This window comes from Nycticebus coucang, chromosome 5, assembly GCF_027406575.1.
Source record: "Nycticebus coucang isolate mNycCou1 chromosome 5, mNycCou1.pri, whole genome shotgun sequence".
Lineage (NCBI taxonomy): Eukaryota > Metazoa > Chordata > Mammalia > Primates > Lorisidae > Nycticebus > Nycticebus coucang.
Window position 1 is genome coordinate 29,504,937 of NC_069784.1, and position 16,714 is coordinate 29,521,650.

The following is a 16,714-nucleotide window of genomic DNA, read 5'->3' on the forward strand; positions in this document are numbered from 1 at the left end:
TGTGGGGGGTGGGGGTTGAAAAGGTAGAAGTCCATGTTCAGATTCTTATTTAACTAGAAGTCCAATACACATTTTGTTCTTGGCGCAGGGTATATTTAATTATGGATGGTGTAAGATGGAGGGGAATTTATTTTTTATATTGACATTAATTTTCAGATGTTTCCTTCTTTAGGATGCCTCATTGATGGACATGAACTCGTTCAGCCCTATGATGCCAACATCTCCTTTATCGCTGATAAACCAGATCAAGTTTGAAGATGAGCCGGATTTAAAGGATCTCTTCATCACAGTTGATGAACCTGAAAGCCATGTTACTACAATTGAAACGTTCATTACTTACAGGATTATTACTAAGGTAAACAATAAATGAATATTTTTTTGGAAGTGTTTCTTTTTCAGTATAACTCTCAGCATTACAAGAGTCTTAACTGAATTGAGTTTTATTTTTCCAGCCATTTTGGGTAACATGTTGCATCTTATCTGCTCTTCACTTGTTCTGTATGAAGTTGGTAAAGTTCAAATTGACTCAAGAGCCACTTTTTATTTGGGCTTCTTAGAATAAGAACATTTAGGTTTTTAGTTTAAAAAATTAAAAAGAAATACCTTTGGGGGAAAAGAGGGGCTGAAATTGTTCATTTAAAAAGCAAATAAAGAGATGAGATAATATTTTGCATTTGTATTTCTTCTGAGGGTTGCGTATTATAATACTACTTGTGTTCTAAAAGGGAGCAAGTAGCTGCTTTACCTTATATATGAGATATTGTTATTTGTCTAATAATTCTGGGGCAAGGCTTTTTATAGAGCCATGCCTTGTTATTAAGGAGAGTTGGGTTCAGAAATAGATCCAGAACCCAAGTCTCCTTAATAGCAAGGCAAGGCTCTGTAAAAGTAGTTTGACTCAGAAAAAAATGAAGCAAGCAAATAGTATTTTATGTCCTTTATTTAATAGAAGTCTTTAAGAATTCTATTTAAATTACAGTATTTTGTTTATAAAGCCTCATTCTAGACCTGTTTCATAACTGTCAAAGTACATCTCTTTTGTAGCTGAAAAGTTTCTGAACAGCATTCTTATAATCGCTGCTTCCAGTGAAACCTCCACACTGCTGGAGGGAGGAAGGAAAAAAAAGAAAAAAAAAAGGAAGGGAAAGGAAGGGGGAGGGAAAGGAAGGAATATTTCATAACAGTGTATGTATATAATCTCTTCACTCAAATTCTTAAAATCCTATCCTGGCCCCTCATTTCCTACAGAACAAAGTGCAGATTCCTTTATGTGGCATATAAAGCAGTTTCTCAGGTAGTGCCAACTCGCCCGACAAGACTCATCTCTTGCTGCCCATGTGCACGACCCTTGCTCTCCACGCTTATAGAGCTTCTCTGTTCTCTGAATATTTAGGATGTTTCTTGCTCACGTAACTTGGCATATACTTTTCCTTCTCTTGGGTGGGTCCATCCCCTTCTTAGAAGAAGAACTGATTATTTTTAATATACACTCACAGTGTTAAATGCCTGTATACAAGGGTTTTCCAGTTGTTTATTGTACCCTGCCTAGAAGAGTCGTTCTCCCTTTTTTCCTCATCTTGTTTTATTGAACTCAAAGAAGGTTAAACATCAGTCAGTAAAGCAAAGAAATCAAGAGCATGTATTTATTCCTTCTACGATTCTATAGATTTTTTTTCATCTTTAAAACTGTGATGATAATAGAACCTAGTTCTGTAGGGTTGCTGTAAGAATTGATTTAGGATAAGTAATCAATGAAAAACACTTAGCAAAGTTCCTAACACGTGTGAGTGTTCAGTAATTGCCACCTACTAGTATGTGAGTAGAAAACTATGTGTCTTTATTTGTATTTTGTTTTCCTGGCCAGAAAGTTTGCAAGCTTCTCAAGGAAGGTAACTTATCTTATGTTACCTGTTATTCCAAACATAATTTTTAGGATATGATAAGTAAGCAATTTAATTTTTTGATGACTGAATTTATAGTATCTTATACATATGTAAAGAGACAGTAGAGGCTCAGCGCTGCAGCTCAGTGAGTAGGGTGCCAGCCATATACACTGAGGCTGGCGGGTTCGAGCCTAGCCTGGGCCTGCTATACAACAATGACAACTGCAACCAAAAAAAATAGCTGGGCGTGTGGCGGGCACCTGAAGTCCCAACTACTCAGGAGGCTGAGGCAAGAGAATCGCTTAAGCCCAGGAGTTGGAGGTTGCTGTGAGTTGTGACGTCATGGCACTCTACCAAGGGTGACATAGTGAGACTCTGTGTCAAAAAAAAAAAAAGAGAGAGAGACGGTAGAGCAAGAACACATGAACTTGAACCTTAATTTCTCCCTCTTCCTAGCTATGTGTCCTGGGTGATTTAATTAACCTGTTTATGTCCGTTTGCTGCTATGCATTCATCAATAGGGTAACAGTCCTAACCTCATAGGGTCTTTATGAAAACTGAATATGTTAATACAGGCATACAGCTAAGAACAGAGCCAGATTTCTTCTATTACTATAGTTAGAATCACCCATTGTTACTGTCTATCCTAGCAAGAATTTATGAAACTGAATTATTGTTCCCATCATTGGCTTCTCTCAGAAAGATATTCCTTGTAAGCCGCCTTATGGATTTCATTCTGATCATAGACATCCAGTTCTTCTGATTTATCCATATTTGCATCATACTTTGAAAGGACTGCTCTTATAATAGTAATGATAGTAGTAGTAGTAGTAGAGTGTATAATTAGTAGTGTGTAAATACTTGGTGCTAGGTGATACTCTGACTCATTCAAGCTCACGATAACCCTATAACCCTGATATTGTAATTTACTCCCATTTCATGAATGAGAGCACTGAAACTCAGTACCTTGGTAAAGGTTATATAGGAGAGATACGAGCTGAGCTGAGATTTAAACCTAGACTGTTTACTCTCCTTATACACGTTTTCTTTTATTTTTTTGTGCACAGATATGGGGATATGGAAAACTATCTTTTAGTTTAACTATTACAAACTAAATCCTTTGTTCTACTTCCCATTATTTTCCTCTCTTTTCTTTTTTTATTTTTAGGGGGAGGTTGCTATGGTGGTGCTGGGATGGTGCTTCCCGTTACCTTTACTACATTCTAGTATCTAGACTATACATATGTATGCTGAAAGACACATTAAAGATGCAGATATATAAACATCCACTGGATGTGTGTTGTATGTTATGTAATCATACAGCCTTGTCTTAGCTATTCGCTTATCTCAATTTATTCATTTACTTACTTATTCCACAGACTTTCACTAAGCGCACATTATGTCCCAGGTACTGTGCTTATGTATTAAGACTATGTCAGTGATTAGGACAAAGCTGGCAGAAAGAGCCTTCTGCCTTTATCAGGCTTTCAGTCTGTGAGATAGATAAGAAGAGAGAGACAATACTAAAAAATTATAGGTCAAGTAATTAAATTATGGCTAAGAATGTTATGGAGAGAAATACAGGACTGGGGTACACCATATAATTTGGAGGATCAAAGATGGCCTCCCTGGAAGGTTTTAGTTTTATGTATATTTATGTTCTTGGACACTAAGGATAAAGAAAAATAGACACACATATAAAAATGTATGTATATACATCAACAGTCTCTTATTCAGAAATACTCATGAATGATCTGACTATCAATAATTCTATCAGGAAGATCATTCTCCTGGTGTGTGTTCTTTTCTTTTTTTTTTTTTTTTTTGTATTTTTTGGCCAGGGCTGGGTTTAAACCCACCACCTCCAGGATATGGGGCCGGTGCCCTACTCCCTTGAGCCACAGGCACTGCCCCTGGTATGTGTTCTTTTCACCGGAAATTACCCTTTTTTGTCCAGGTTAGCCTGTCTGAGGTGACTGCTGTAAAGAACTACTTTCTCTTTTCGCTGTCTAGAGACCTGTGTTGCATTCATACATATAAAATCAAGAAGGAAGATATTGAACCAGGTACTTTCCCCCGCTTCTCCATTCTGAAGACAGACCTATCAATACCTGTCAGTGTGCAGGTGGGAGTCCAGTTACGTTCTCAGTTGATGGAATTGACTTTTTTTTTTTGTATTATTATTATTTTTTTTATTGTTGGGGATTCATTGAGGGTACAATAAGCCAGGTTACACTGATTGCAATTGTTAGGTAAAGTCCCTCTTGCAATCATGTCTTGCCCCCATAAAGTGTGACACATACCAAGGCCCCACCCTCCTCCCTCTGTCCCTCTTTCTGCTTCCCCCCCCATAACCTTAATTGTCATTAATTGTCCTCCTATCAAAATTGAGTACATAGGATTCATGCTTTTCCATTCTTGTGATGCTTTACTAAGAATAATGTCTTCCGCTTCCATCCAGGTTAATACGAAGGATGATTTCCCTGAAACCCAGTTTTTGAAATCCTGAGAATTCAGAATAACTATTCCCACTTGACCAAGGGTTGTGTATTGAATGTATGTCACTGGGGGGATAGATCACACGAGTCTGTTAGTACTAAACTTCCAATACCCAGTCTCTTACGGTCAGACATAAAATGAATCACCACGTATACCATGGCTTCTCTGGAAAATTGTTTGCTCATTTAGAAGCATGGTTTGTACGCCAAATGAACTTTATAGAACCCATGTCCTTTTTAAGTTGGAGATATATCATCAAACCCAGTTATTCCTGTAGTTCAGAAGCTTTTGTCTATCTTCTGTGACTAACTTTGGCCACTTTAGAGGGGAGGATGATTCTAAGCCCTGCTGTAGGCAATCCAGCTGACAATGGCTTTTTTCTTGTCATATTCCTACGCATAATCTCTCATAACACTCCAGGAACAGAATAAAGCCTTGGAGTCGGAAGAAATAACATTTTCTCCTTCGTAGTTGTCCTCTATCCTCAGTGTTTTTCCTGTATTGTAGTATGTTAGAGAATCCCTTTATGTCAGTGACACAGTGATGAGAACAGAATGAACTACTTGTCTGACTTTATTTTATAGCTTATTTCTTGCTGGAATTTATAGCAGATTATTTTATATTTACTTAAAATGTTGAATCTTCTGGAGAACATACACAGCTCAATCTTTTTTATTTTATTTATTTTTTTTTTTACATATACATGTGTTTATTAGGTTTCCATTTTTTGCCTTCACAAAATTAACGAGGCTTACAATTTAATAACAATGTTTAAGGTAAGGACTAGAAACAAAAACCTCGTAAAGAATGAACGAACATAAATACATTCAGAAAAGAAATCAGAGAATTGCTGTATTGAAATATTAAGCAATAATAATAATAATGTAAAGAAAGTAACATTCGCATTGTCAAATAAGAGTATGTCTGTTACAGAATGCTTTAACTCTGAGATTCAGTGTGGAGTCATCAGTTAACTTTTGGCCGGGGCTGGGTTTGAACCCGCCACCTCTGGCATATGGGGCCGGCGCCCTACTCATTTTAGCCACAGGCACTGCCCCACAGCTCAATCTTTTTAAACTACCCATTGAGTGCTTTTATTGCTAGTTATGCCAATTTATTTATTTATTTATTTTTGGAAATTGATAATGAACCTGTATATATATATACCTGGCACAAGAAGGTACTCAGTAGGTATAAATGGGTTCCTCTAAACCACGTTTCGTGTGCCTGTGTATGTATGCTGATTTGTGTATTTTACATATATGTATACATACCAACCTGCATGTATATTGTTAAACTATGTCAGTACAGATTTAGTTTTCCTATTTTTACCCTCTGTCTTGTACCATTTTGCATATTAGTCAAGATTTTTTAGTGTTTTGTGAACATTTAGTGTCTTAGACTTCTGTATTCACTTGCCCCTAGTTTTTCTCCATTATAAAAGGAATGTTTTACTAAGACATATTATATGATATTCCAGAAATTCATTTTAAAAGAATATACTGGAACGTGTAGCTTTTAGAAATCTTATTTTATGACAATTAAGATGGCATCTTCTGACTTTGCTTATATTTACAATTGTGTTCATCTGTGTGGGTGATTGACATTTTTGGTGAGTGTGAAATATGTCTGCAATGTGTTATTCCATCCTATTCCTCCAGAAAAACCTTAACATAAATATTACTACATGTAACTTTTAATATGTAAGCAGTCAGTTTAATAAGTGCTTGTTTTCTCATGGGGGTTGAGTGTGCTTTAGATAACCCATAGTTTTGCTTTTGGCTTGAGATTCAGGCCTTAGGAGGGAGGTTGATGTTGTACCCATGTTCTTCTCGTTGTATGTGCTGGCATAGATTTTAGGTTTGTTGGCAACAGATATTTTAATGTATTTGCTTAATTTTTAGGAGTTGAGGCATATAACCCAAAATAAAAAATCCTTGAGAAATGACAGGAAAATTTTCTTTTCACATCAAATGTCTATTAATTACATCTTTTAGAACAGTGGTACAATCACTCTGTAAAATGTTAGAATTTTCATGAGCCAAAAGGAAATTTTAGCACAGCAATTCATTTGAGAAAATTCCAAGAAAACATTTTTCTCAGTTACATTCAGGTTATTTTCCAAATTGCAAAAATAGGACTTTCCTCAAATTCTGAATTCTGATCATCTTGAGAAACGAAATATATTTGAAACCTAATTTCAGAACACACTTTCTTGTTAGCGAGAAAGTCGTGCCAAAGATAATAGTAGTTAAAATCTTGTGGAAGGCAGATGGTTGTTGTAAGGCAGATTTTTCAGTTTGGATTTTAAATTTAAGCATGATATTTGCTTTCTTTTTGGAAATACTGGAAAGTTTGCTTTGTTTCATCTGCTACATGAATAGATGACAAAAAAAAAAAAGAAAAATATATATACAGGCTGACAAACACTGAATAATTAGGATTTGTTAATTTTTCTCAGAGACCCATTTATTTCACAATGTCTAAAATAACATTAGGCAAATGTCTTCTGTCTTCTATTACATGTGCTGTTATTTTCTCCTAATTTCTTCAGACATCTCGTGGGGAATTTGATTCCAGTGAATTTGAAGTTAGGAGACGTTACCAAGATTTCCTTTGGTTGAAGGGAAAGCTTGAAGAAGCACACCCCACCCTCATTATCCCAGTAAGTTTTCTTCATAGAATAGCTGTCATTTTTCTTGTGAGTCTTTTAGAATGCCAAAACCTAATTTCAGACCTTTAAATTCATTTATTGTAGAAACATTTATCTCTAAATGTTTCAATCTAGGTGTATATACGTACAGATTTTTAAACTATTGTAATATTTTGCATTTTTAGTTCTAGCACTGCGAGTTTTAAAAAATTGTTCTTCTAAAGAGTGATTAGTTGTTCAACTCATGTTATCCACATTATAAACTTGTACCACATAATGCTCAGATTTTTTTTTTTTTGCTTTTTGCCTCAGCCATTGCCAGAAAAGTTTATCGTAAAAGGAATGGTGGAACGCTTCAATGACGACTTCATTGAGACCCGCAGGAAGGCACTACATAAATTTTTGAACCGTATTGCTGATCATCCAACTTTAACATTTAATGAAGACTTCAAAGTTTTTCTCACTGCACAAGCTTGGGTAAAGAATTTTTATTCATACTCATGTAATCCTTAGACATCTATATGTATGGTAGATTATATGTTTCCTTTTGCTTACCTTTACAAATCAGTTAGTGGAGTACTTCAATTGAAACTGAGTTTTTTTAAAAACACAGGAAAGGGCTCGGCACCCATAGCATAGTGGTTACGGTGTCAACCACATGCACCGAAGCTGGCAGGTTCAAACCTGGCCCTGGCCAGTTAAACAACAGTGACAACTGCAAAAAAAAAAAAAAAAAATAGCAGGGCGTTGCGGTGGGTGCCTGCAGTCCCAGCTACTTGGGAGAATAAGGCAAGAGAATGGCTTAAGCCCAAGAGTCTGAGGTTGCTGTGAGCTGTGATGCCACAACACTCTATCAAGGGCCACATAGTCAGGATCTGTCTCAAAATAAAGTAAAATAAAAAATAGACGAGAGGGCGGTGCCTGTGGCTCAGTCGGTAAGGCGCCGGCCCCATATACCAAGGGTGACGGGTTCAAACCTGGCCCCGGCCAAACTGCAACCAAAAAATAGCCGGGCGTTGTGGCGGGCGCCTGTAGTCCCAGCTTCTTGGGAGGCTGAGGCAAGAGAATCGCGTAAGCCCAGGAGTTGGAGGTTGCTGTGAGCTGTGTGAGGCCACGGCACTCTACCGAGGGCCATAAAGTGAGACTCTGTCTCTACAAAAAAAAAAAAAAGACAAGAAAGATATCTTTAGATATAACTTTGTGTCAAATCTACATATAAACATTACAGAAGTCTTATACCTTCCTCATATCTACATGCTTTTAATTTCTTGGTAGCTGTTTTTTTTTTTTTTAATTGTATATATAGCTAATACTGAACAGGTAGAAATATATTTATTTTATTGACACTAGAGTCAACCTTGAACAATGTAGGAGTTAGGGACACTGATCCCCTCACCGTCAAAAGTCCACGTGTAACTCTTGCAGACAACCTCTTGTCCAACACATAAAATTTTTAACTCCCCCCAAACATAGCTACTAATAGCCTACCCTTGGACGAAGATTTACAGTAACATAAACAGTCAATGGATACATGTTCTATTTTGTATGTTATATCTGTTACATACGGTATCTTTACAATAAAGCAAGACATATGAAAATTTTATTAAGAAAATCACGAGGAAGCAACCGTACGTGTACTGTACTGTGTTGATTGATACTGCAAGTTTATGTTTTCTGTTTGCAAGATGAACTGTGTGTGCCCAATGGCAGGCAGCCACAGCTGCCTAACTCAAATCTGTGCTACAGAACAAGCAAGTCAACGTTTTCTTGTAATGTCATGACTTTTCTCTGCTTCTTGGGAGTGCTTCCAGCATTGCCAGTAACATTTCATATAGGTCCCATGGTGTTACTCAACATTTTCAGTACTAAACATGATGAAAAATATGTGGGAATCCCAAGAGATCTCTTTTTACCACAATTCCCAATTTACTGGAGTGATGAACTGCTCGTGCAAAGTTAATTAGGGTCAGGCAGTATTTTCAGCAGACACAACACTTGAGTTCACAGTAGCAACACGAGGTGGTTATAAAATTATTATAGTAGCACAGTGTGTCCATAGTACTATATTGAATTTTATGCTGTTATGATCTAATATTGCATGTTTACACTGGTTTACATTTTTCTTGACTGAATGGCACTAGGTACAGTCTGTGTGCTTAAGTTCTGATCAATTTTAATTTTAAAAAAGATGTATGTATATTTTATAGTAGTAAGTGATAAAATAGATTAGTATCCATATGTATTGTATTCATTGATAATATACCTTTTTCTTAATTTTTTTCAGTATTCCTAGGCTATGTGATTTGTCTGTGAGTTTTTTCCAGTTGTCACAAACCACTCAAAAGTTTTCCAGGATATTAATTGAAAAAAAAAAATGTGTATATATATAGAACTAGGCTGTTCAAACTATGTCATTCAAGAGTCAGTGATGTTTTGGGCGGTGCCTGTGGCTCAGTCGGTAAGGCGCCGGCCCCATATACCGAGGGTGGCGGGTTCAAACCCAGCCCCAGCCAAACTGCAACCAAAAAATAGCTGGGCGTTGTGGCGGGTGCCTGTAGTCTCAGCTGCTCGGGAGGCTGAGGCAGGAGAATCGCCTAAGCCCAGGAGCTGGAGGTTGCTGTGAGCTGTGTGAGGCCACAGCACTGTACCAAGGGCCATAAAGTGAGACTTTGTCTCTACAAAAATAAATAAATAAATGAAGAGTCAGCTATGTTTTGAATAAGCTGTTTTTTAAAGTTAGGATAAAAGTCTTTATTAAGTGAGTAGGTGGATGGATGAATGTTTATATAAATAGGTAGAAATAAATACATTGTCCATTCTTTTCCTTCCCTTATCTAAATGGGTGAAAGGGTCTAATTTCTAAAATTAAAACCTTATATGTTCTTCTTTTTAATTTTTTGAAACTATAGCTCAGCAAGAAAGATAATAGATAGGATATAGGGTCAGTATTCAACACTTACTGACCATTGTTGAGTTTTATCTGTCTCAGTTGTCAACAAAGGTGGTAGAAGCTAAAAAGTGGTTTAACTCAGTCTTGACAGATAGTGGTGCTTTCTCCCCTCTGTGACTGAATGTGAAGTGACTTGGGGGCCTGACTCTAGAACCTTGGAAAGTTAGAAACATTCTCTTCAGTTAACCATTGCAGTGACACTTGCCGCTTGTGACTTGTGCTGTGTCAGAGAGTGTTTATGTAACACAAGTCACTTCCTGAATGGAAGTGTGGCCTCAAGGATGGAATCTGTTACACGGACTTGCACAGCAACAAGTTTACTTTGTATGTATAATTTGGTGGAAGACTTTTAGGAAAGAAAACTTGAATAAAGATAGATAATATGTTACTTAATATTTGGGTGAATAATACATAATAATATTTTTATCTATTAGGTAGTCAGCATTATTAATTACAGATTTTTTTCTTCCTATGTGTTACTTTTCGACTTTGATCCCAAGCTTATGTTTCAACAAGTCCTACGACCATCATCAGAATCCTTTGCCCTGTTTCTGTTGCCTTTTATTTTTGTTTCATTTTATTTATTTCTTTATTTATTTTTATTTTATTTTATTTTAATTTTTTGAGACAGAGTCTCAAGTTGTCGCCCTGGGTAGAGTGCCATGGTGTCATCATAACCCAAGCAACTTCCAACTCTTGGGCTCAAGTGATCCTCTTGCCTCAGTTTTTCTTTTTTTTCTAGATTTGGGATCTTGCTCTTGCTCAGGCTGATCTCAAACTCCTGAGCTCAAGCAACCCACTTGCCTTGGCCTCCCAGAGTGCTAGGATTATAGGAGTGAGCCACTGTGCCAGGCCTTCTGTTGCCTTTTAAAATGTGGCATACTTCTGAAGGGACACATGTGTGTATCGCTTTTCCTTTTATAGCATTTTGTTTCTATCTACGTTGCAAGTCTGTAGCCATCCCTCCTAGCTTAACTATGAAACATTCAGTTGCATATCTTTTTTTTTTTTTGACTCTGTCTCACTTTTGTCACCCTTGGTAGAGTGCTACGGTGTCACAGCTCATAGCAACCTCAAACTCTTGGGCTCAAGTGATTCTCTTGCCTCAACCTCCCAAGTAGCTTGGATTACAGGTGCCCATTTTTTGGATGGGGTCTTGCTCTAGCTTGGGTTGGTCTCAAACCTGTGAGCTCAGACAATCCACCCGCCTCAGCCTCCCTGCTAGGATTACAGGAGTGAGCCACCGCGCCAGGCCTAGTTGCATATCTTTTAAAAAAATCTTTCTCTACAGACAACCAGCCAGTAGAGGGGTTGTCACAATTTATCTCCTTCAGCTAGTTGAAGAGCTATGGTGGAGCAGTGTGTGTTGACACACTATCTTAAATAAGGTTAAGGAACCAAACTTCCAGGATTCTGATTCTTCTACTCCAATTTAATTGTTTTAGGATCTTGAGTAAGTTATTTAGCCTTCCTGTGTGTCTATCTTCTGTAAAATGAAGAAAATAATAGAACCTACCTCATAGGCTTACTGTGAGTTACATATATTACATATATAAAAATGTGAGTGTAGTGCCTAAAACAGTGATTTCCAGCTGGCGTGCCATTGCACAGTTGTGCCATGAAAGTTTTTAAAGATCTTTAATTATTATCGAGGGAAGTTCAAAACCATAAGCATATTCTTTCTTTTACTCTGTTTTTGATGAACATAATTTAAGTGTCCATGGAAGTTTTAACTATAGGTTCAAGTGTGTTCTGAGACAATAAAGGATGAAAATGCTGGCCTAGAACATACTAAGCTCTAACTAAATGTAAGCTAGTGTTATACCGAAAGAATTAATGAATTTTTTTCAAGATTCTTTTTCAGGGAGTAACTCACACCTTGAGAAATCTTCTCTGCATCATTTTTCCATTAAATTTCTGTTTTAAAATATAGATGACATCTCCGACCATCCTCCTATCCTCTCTAATAAGCACTGTTCTCCCATTTAAAGATTTATGATTTGAGACAAGACTGTCTGCCTGTTTTACATGCATTCTTTGAAAGGGAATATTCTCAAAGAGACTGACATTTAGAGGAGAAACTGTACCTTAATCAAATTCATTTGCTTAAAAATAACATTTTTTAGTTTAAAATGTATATGAAATAATTTTGTCTTTTAGTTTATTCTCGTAATGAGGTTCTTTTTTTTTTTTTTTTTGTCTTTAGTCTTGGATTATGGTTACTTGCTTTACCACAAATACTTCATTTTTTGTGTCTAGGAACTGTCATCTCACAAGAAGCAAGGGCCTGGATTGCTAAGCAGGATGGGACAGACCGTCAGAGCTGTTGCATCCTCCATGAGAGGGGTGAAAAGCCGCCCAGAGGAGTTCATGGAAATGAATACCTTTATTGAAATGTTTAGCCAGAAAGTAAATTTGATAGATAAAATATCTCAGAGAATTTACAAGGAAGAAAGAGGTACGTAGGACCACTGAAATGTGATTCGAGTTGTTCACTTTCTGATTAATCTTCTCATTTTGCTGGTGCAAGGATTTTACATTAGGATTTCACTTTCAGAGTGTAGTGTGCCCAGCCAGGTGAAAATTTTTGATTCATAAGTGATTTTGAAGGTAGTCACAGACAATTCACATTTGCTTTTCTCAAACATTAGCTGTTCCCTTTCCCATTTGTAGATAAGAGTAGTAAAGCTGAGTCCTGAGATTAAAATTGTGGATGTAGGTGTGTGAAGTTGGTATTCAAAAAGGACCATAGCTTAAAATCAAAAAAGTGAAGTTTCAGAAAATATGGTAATTATGTAAAATATTCTGTATTAAACCTGTCACAGTATGCCCCAGAGATTTATATATTGAAAAATCAGTCACTTTTTCTATTTGTAGCACTATTTCCTCTTACTATTTAATATATATATATTTATATATTTTAGTTTATAAGTGAGACTTTGTGAGGATTTTTAAAAACTTTATAATGAGTTGTTTTCTAATTTTATATATCTACATTAAAAATAGATGGCTGAGTCAATAAATAATTTCCTAATGTAAATTGGTTCTAATACTTGAGGATCTGCTTAAATACAGACAGAAGCTGTCGTGGGGATGACACGTTTGTTTGTAGTCAGAGCCCTCCAGTACACTATAAGAGCCATGGATAATCTGGGGAAAGTGTTCTTTTGTTTCTGGTATCTAGCGCTTACACATAATAAATGTACAGTTAAAATTTGTTCAATGATTGAAGAAATATAGGCATTAGCATAAGATTTGGAATAGTGGTTGAAAAATTTGCCTTATGGTGTAGAAAAAACTGTGTACTGACTGTACTTTGCCCTTCTCTGCGTCTCGCGCATTGATACTTCTTAGATCATTGTAGTGACTAAATGTAGTTTAATAATTCATTTTAAGCCTCCTTGGTTTGCCCTTGTACTTATCATTTGTCTTTTTTTTTTTTTTAAAGCCCAAGAAGTAAATTCTTTTAACTAGGCTTTGTGTTCCCGTTCCGTTGAGTAGATTCTGGATGACTGGTTTGGGGGGTTAGCAGTTTAGACAGGCCTCTGGAAAGAGACTATTGACATTTAAGAGCTTCCTAGGCTATCAAATGCTATATATTTACTGGTGTAAAGGAGTGCTTTTAAAATCTTTGGTAGACCCTAATGTTTATACAATGCTTGAAAAGAAAACTGGGTTTTGTGATAGACCAGAATTTAAGCTACTACTTTAGGTAGTAAAGGCCACTTATCTGAACTGGAGGGACTTCTGTAGTCTTTGGAACGTGAAATCTACGTCTCAAAATTGGATTCAAGATAATTGTTTTCTTTTGTAGCTTTGGTTGTCTAAGCTATTTAGGGTGATTAAGTCATATCTAGAACATGAATCATTTGGTGATCCTAATTGGGAATTCTCTTTTTTTACTAAATTTTTTTCCTTTGATTTTGTTTAATTTTGTGTTTCATAGCATATTCAGGAAAATTGTATTACATAACCACATGTTACGCTTCTTCTGTGTGCTGGAGATAAAAGGCGTAATTAAGGTGGTACCTGTCACACTGTAGACCTCACGGTGTTGATAGATTACACTGCAACTCATTAAATGTTTGCACGCAGGTGTGATTTGAGTGGTATGTAAACACAGTTTGGAGTTTTAGGGAAGCCGAAACTAAATAGTGTGCAGTTTAATGACATATATTTATATACACACGAGTTGAGAGAAGAAATAAAAGGGAAATTTTTGTTTTCTAGAAATATGAGTTTTGTATGGTCATTATTTAACATAAAAGATAGTCCTAGATTCAAGAAGGTAGGGTTTGGAAGCACTCTGGAAGTCATTAAACCTAATACTTTAGTTGGTGATGACTACTATTTTAAATTTTAAATTTTATAATTTGTGCCTTTTCAGTTTATATAATCATACAAACTTCAAGTTTTGGTAGTTTAATTTAGAGCAATGTGACAGATTTCAGCAAGTCCTAATGAGTACTAAGATGATTAAATACAGAGAATTGCGTTGTATTTATATGGGTATTAGAAAGGAGGCTCACTCTTTATAAATTCTCTGTCATAAAACGCAATCATTGAAATTCGATAGTGAGAAAGTTAAAATGTAAAAATAGTCACATTTTAAAATGAAATACAAAGTTTTGATAGTCTTTGTATTCTTTGTATTAAAATATTTACTGAACACATTACATAACATGCTTTGAGATACAAAAATAATAAGGCTTAGTGGCTCATCTTGTGTTTTAAAGAGTATGTAGTCTAGGAGTATGAAGTCAGACAATTAAGTTCGTGGACTCATCCTAGAAAAAGTGCTACCTGCCTCATTTCTGAATATCACTAAGGTCACCTTCTCGATACTCTTGGAAGCTACGCACCAAAGCCAGGGCCAAGTCCACCCTTCAAAGGAATTTTAGAATTGTTTTTGTGGAATGGCCATCGGAGCTATCATCATATGAGATCTGACAATTAAGTTTGTGATAGTCCTAGAAAAATTGCAGTATGCCTTATTGTTAAAGATCACTATGGTCACCGATGGCCAAGGGGAGTCCTTCAAAAGTGATCGTAGTGGTCTTCAGCAATGAGGTAGGCAGCACTTTCTCTAGGATGAGTTAGCGAACTTAATTGTCCACCCTCGTGTGAGTCAGTAAACAACATATATATATAAGATATATTAGAGTGGGATAATAATTTAATAAAGGTATAAAATTATGACAGGTTTGTTGAGGATAAAAGCAACTAAAAATCCTTTAGAACAGAATCAGAGGGGATTTATTTGACCTGGAATTAATAGAAAAGGTAGAGAACAAGACAGAGGGACTTGTGCAAATGTTTGTGTCAGGAGAAATCATGGCATACTCATAAATGAACAAATAATTTTGCTGGAGTCAAGATACATTCAGCAGAGAATCTTGATGTAGAGCTGGAGAGGTGGGTAAGGACTAATCACAAAGGACTTTGAAAGTTAGCTAAGAACCTTCAATATTTATACACCAGACACAAGTGGAAAGAGAGAATGTTAAGTAGTCCCTTGCAGCAGCGTCAGGTAGAGATTATGATGATTGGAGGTAAAGATGGAGATGTAGGTAGATAGATATTACAGTTTATAGAAATATTGGAGTTATTACACAAATACAAGAATTTTTGGAATGGGTGATTGAATCTATGAAAATATGAATGTAGGATAATGCCTTTATTTTTTGCTCAGATTTCTGGATGGTGATTACCGTTAAGTAGGATGTTTAATATAATCAGAAGAAGGGGGAAAAAGGATAAATTTTATTTCGGGCGTGTTGCCTATGAGAGACTCAGATGTAGTTGTGTGGTAGGCAGAGGTCCATAATAGACATAGTGGTCATATAATTTATCTTCCAAGGTAGGACACTTTTGACAGCGAAAAGGATGCTATTGTGTATCAATGTTCAATGACTGACCCGGGTGAACTAGCATGGCCAATTTAATGAAGGGTGATAATTCATTTTCTTATGTCGATATGTAAGAACATGTGTACAATGAAAGAAATAAGGCCCTTTCTTACTGAGTATTTTGAAAACTCTTGTTTATTGAAGAATTTATTAAGCTACTTTTTTTTTTTTAGAATATTTTGATGAAATGAAAGAATATGGCCCGATTTATGTTCTGTGGTCAGCATCAGAAGAAGATTTGGTTGATACTCTAAAAGATGTTTCCAGCTGTATTGACAGATGCTGCAAAGCCACTGAAAGACGGCTGTCTGGACTCTCAGAGGCCCTGCTTCCCGTCGTCCACGAGTACGTGCTTTACAGTGAAATGTTAATGGTAAGAGCACCCACTTCTGATTTCCCCTCAGTCCTGTACCTGACTATAAGCCCTCTAAAGGCAATTTCTACTTCTCCTTTATCTTACCACTCTCTTCTTATCCCAGAAGGATATTTTGTTTTTGTTTTTTTAATATGGGGTGCGTTCTTTTTTTTTTTATTATTAAATCATAGCTGTGTACATTGATATGATCATGGGGCATCATTCATTCACTAGCTTCACAGCAGAAGGATGTTTTGTATGTTGATGCTCTATAAATATTTATTCACCATGTGCATGAACAGACAAAGGGAAGAACACATTGATAAAAGGCGGGAGTGTGCAACACTCAATAGCAACACCAACAATTTATAAAATTATCCACAGACTTGAAGCACCCCCAGTCAAGATCTACTTAGGGAATAGGGTTGGTTTTTTTCAACCTGTTTTTAAATTTTTACTTTACAA

The 16,714-nt window shown here is 36.3% G+C and overlaps 1 protein-coding gene across 4 annotated transcripts in view; it reads left to right on the forward strand.

Moving 5' to 3' along the window:
- SNX7 (sorting nexin 7) overlaps positions 1-16,714 on the forward strand; it is a 94,171-nt gene that overhangs the window by 23,830 nt on the left and 53,627 nt on the right. For all 4 annotated transcript variants that reach the window (XM_053592314.1, XM_053592313.1, XM_053592316.1 and 1 more), the window contains exons 2-6: positions 173-355; positions 6,937-7,047; positions 7,348-7,512; positions 12,245-12,443; positions 16,068-16,267. In XM_053592314.1, coding sequence (XP_053448289.1) covers positions 173-355; positions 6,937-7,047; positions 7,348-7,512; positions 12,245-12,443; positions 16,068-16,267 — 858 coding nt within the window. The remainder of the gene's footprint in view (positions 1-172; positions 356-6,936; positions 7,048-7,347; positions 7,513-12,244; positions 12,444-16,067; positions 16,268-16,714) is intronic.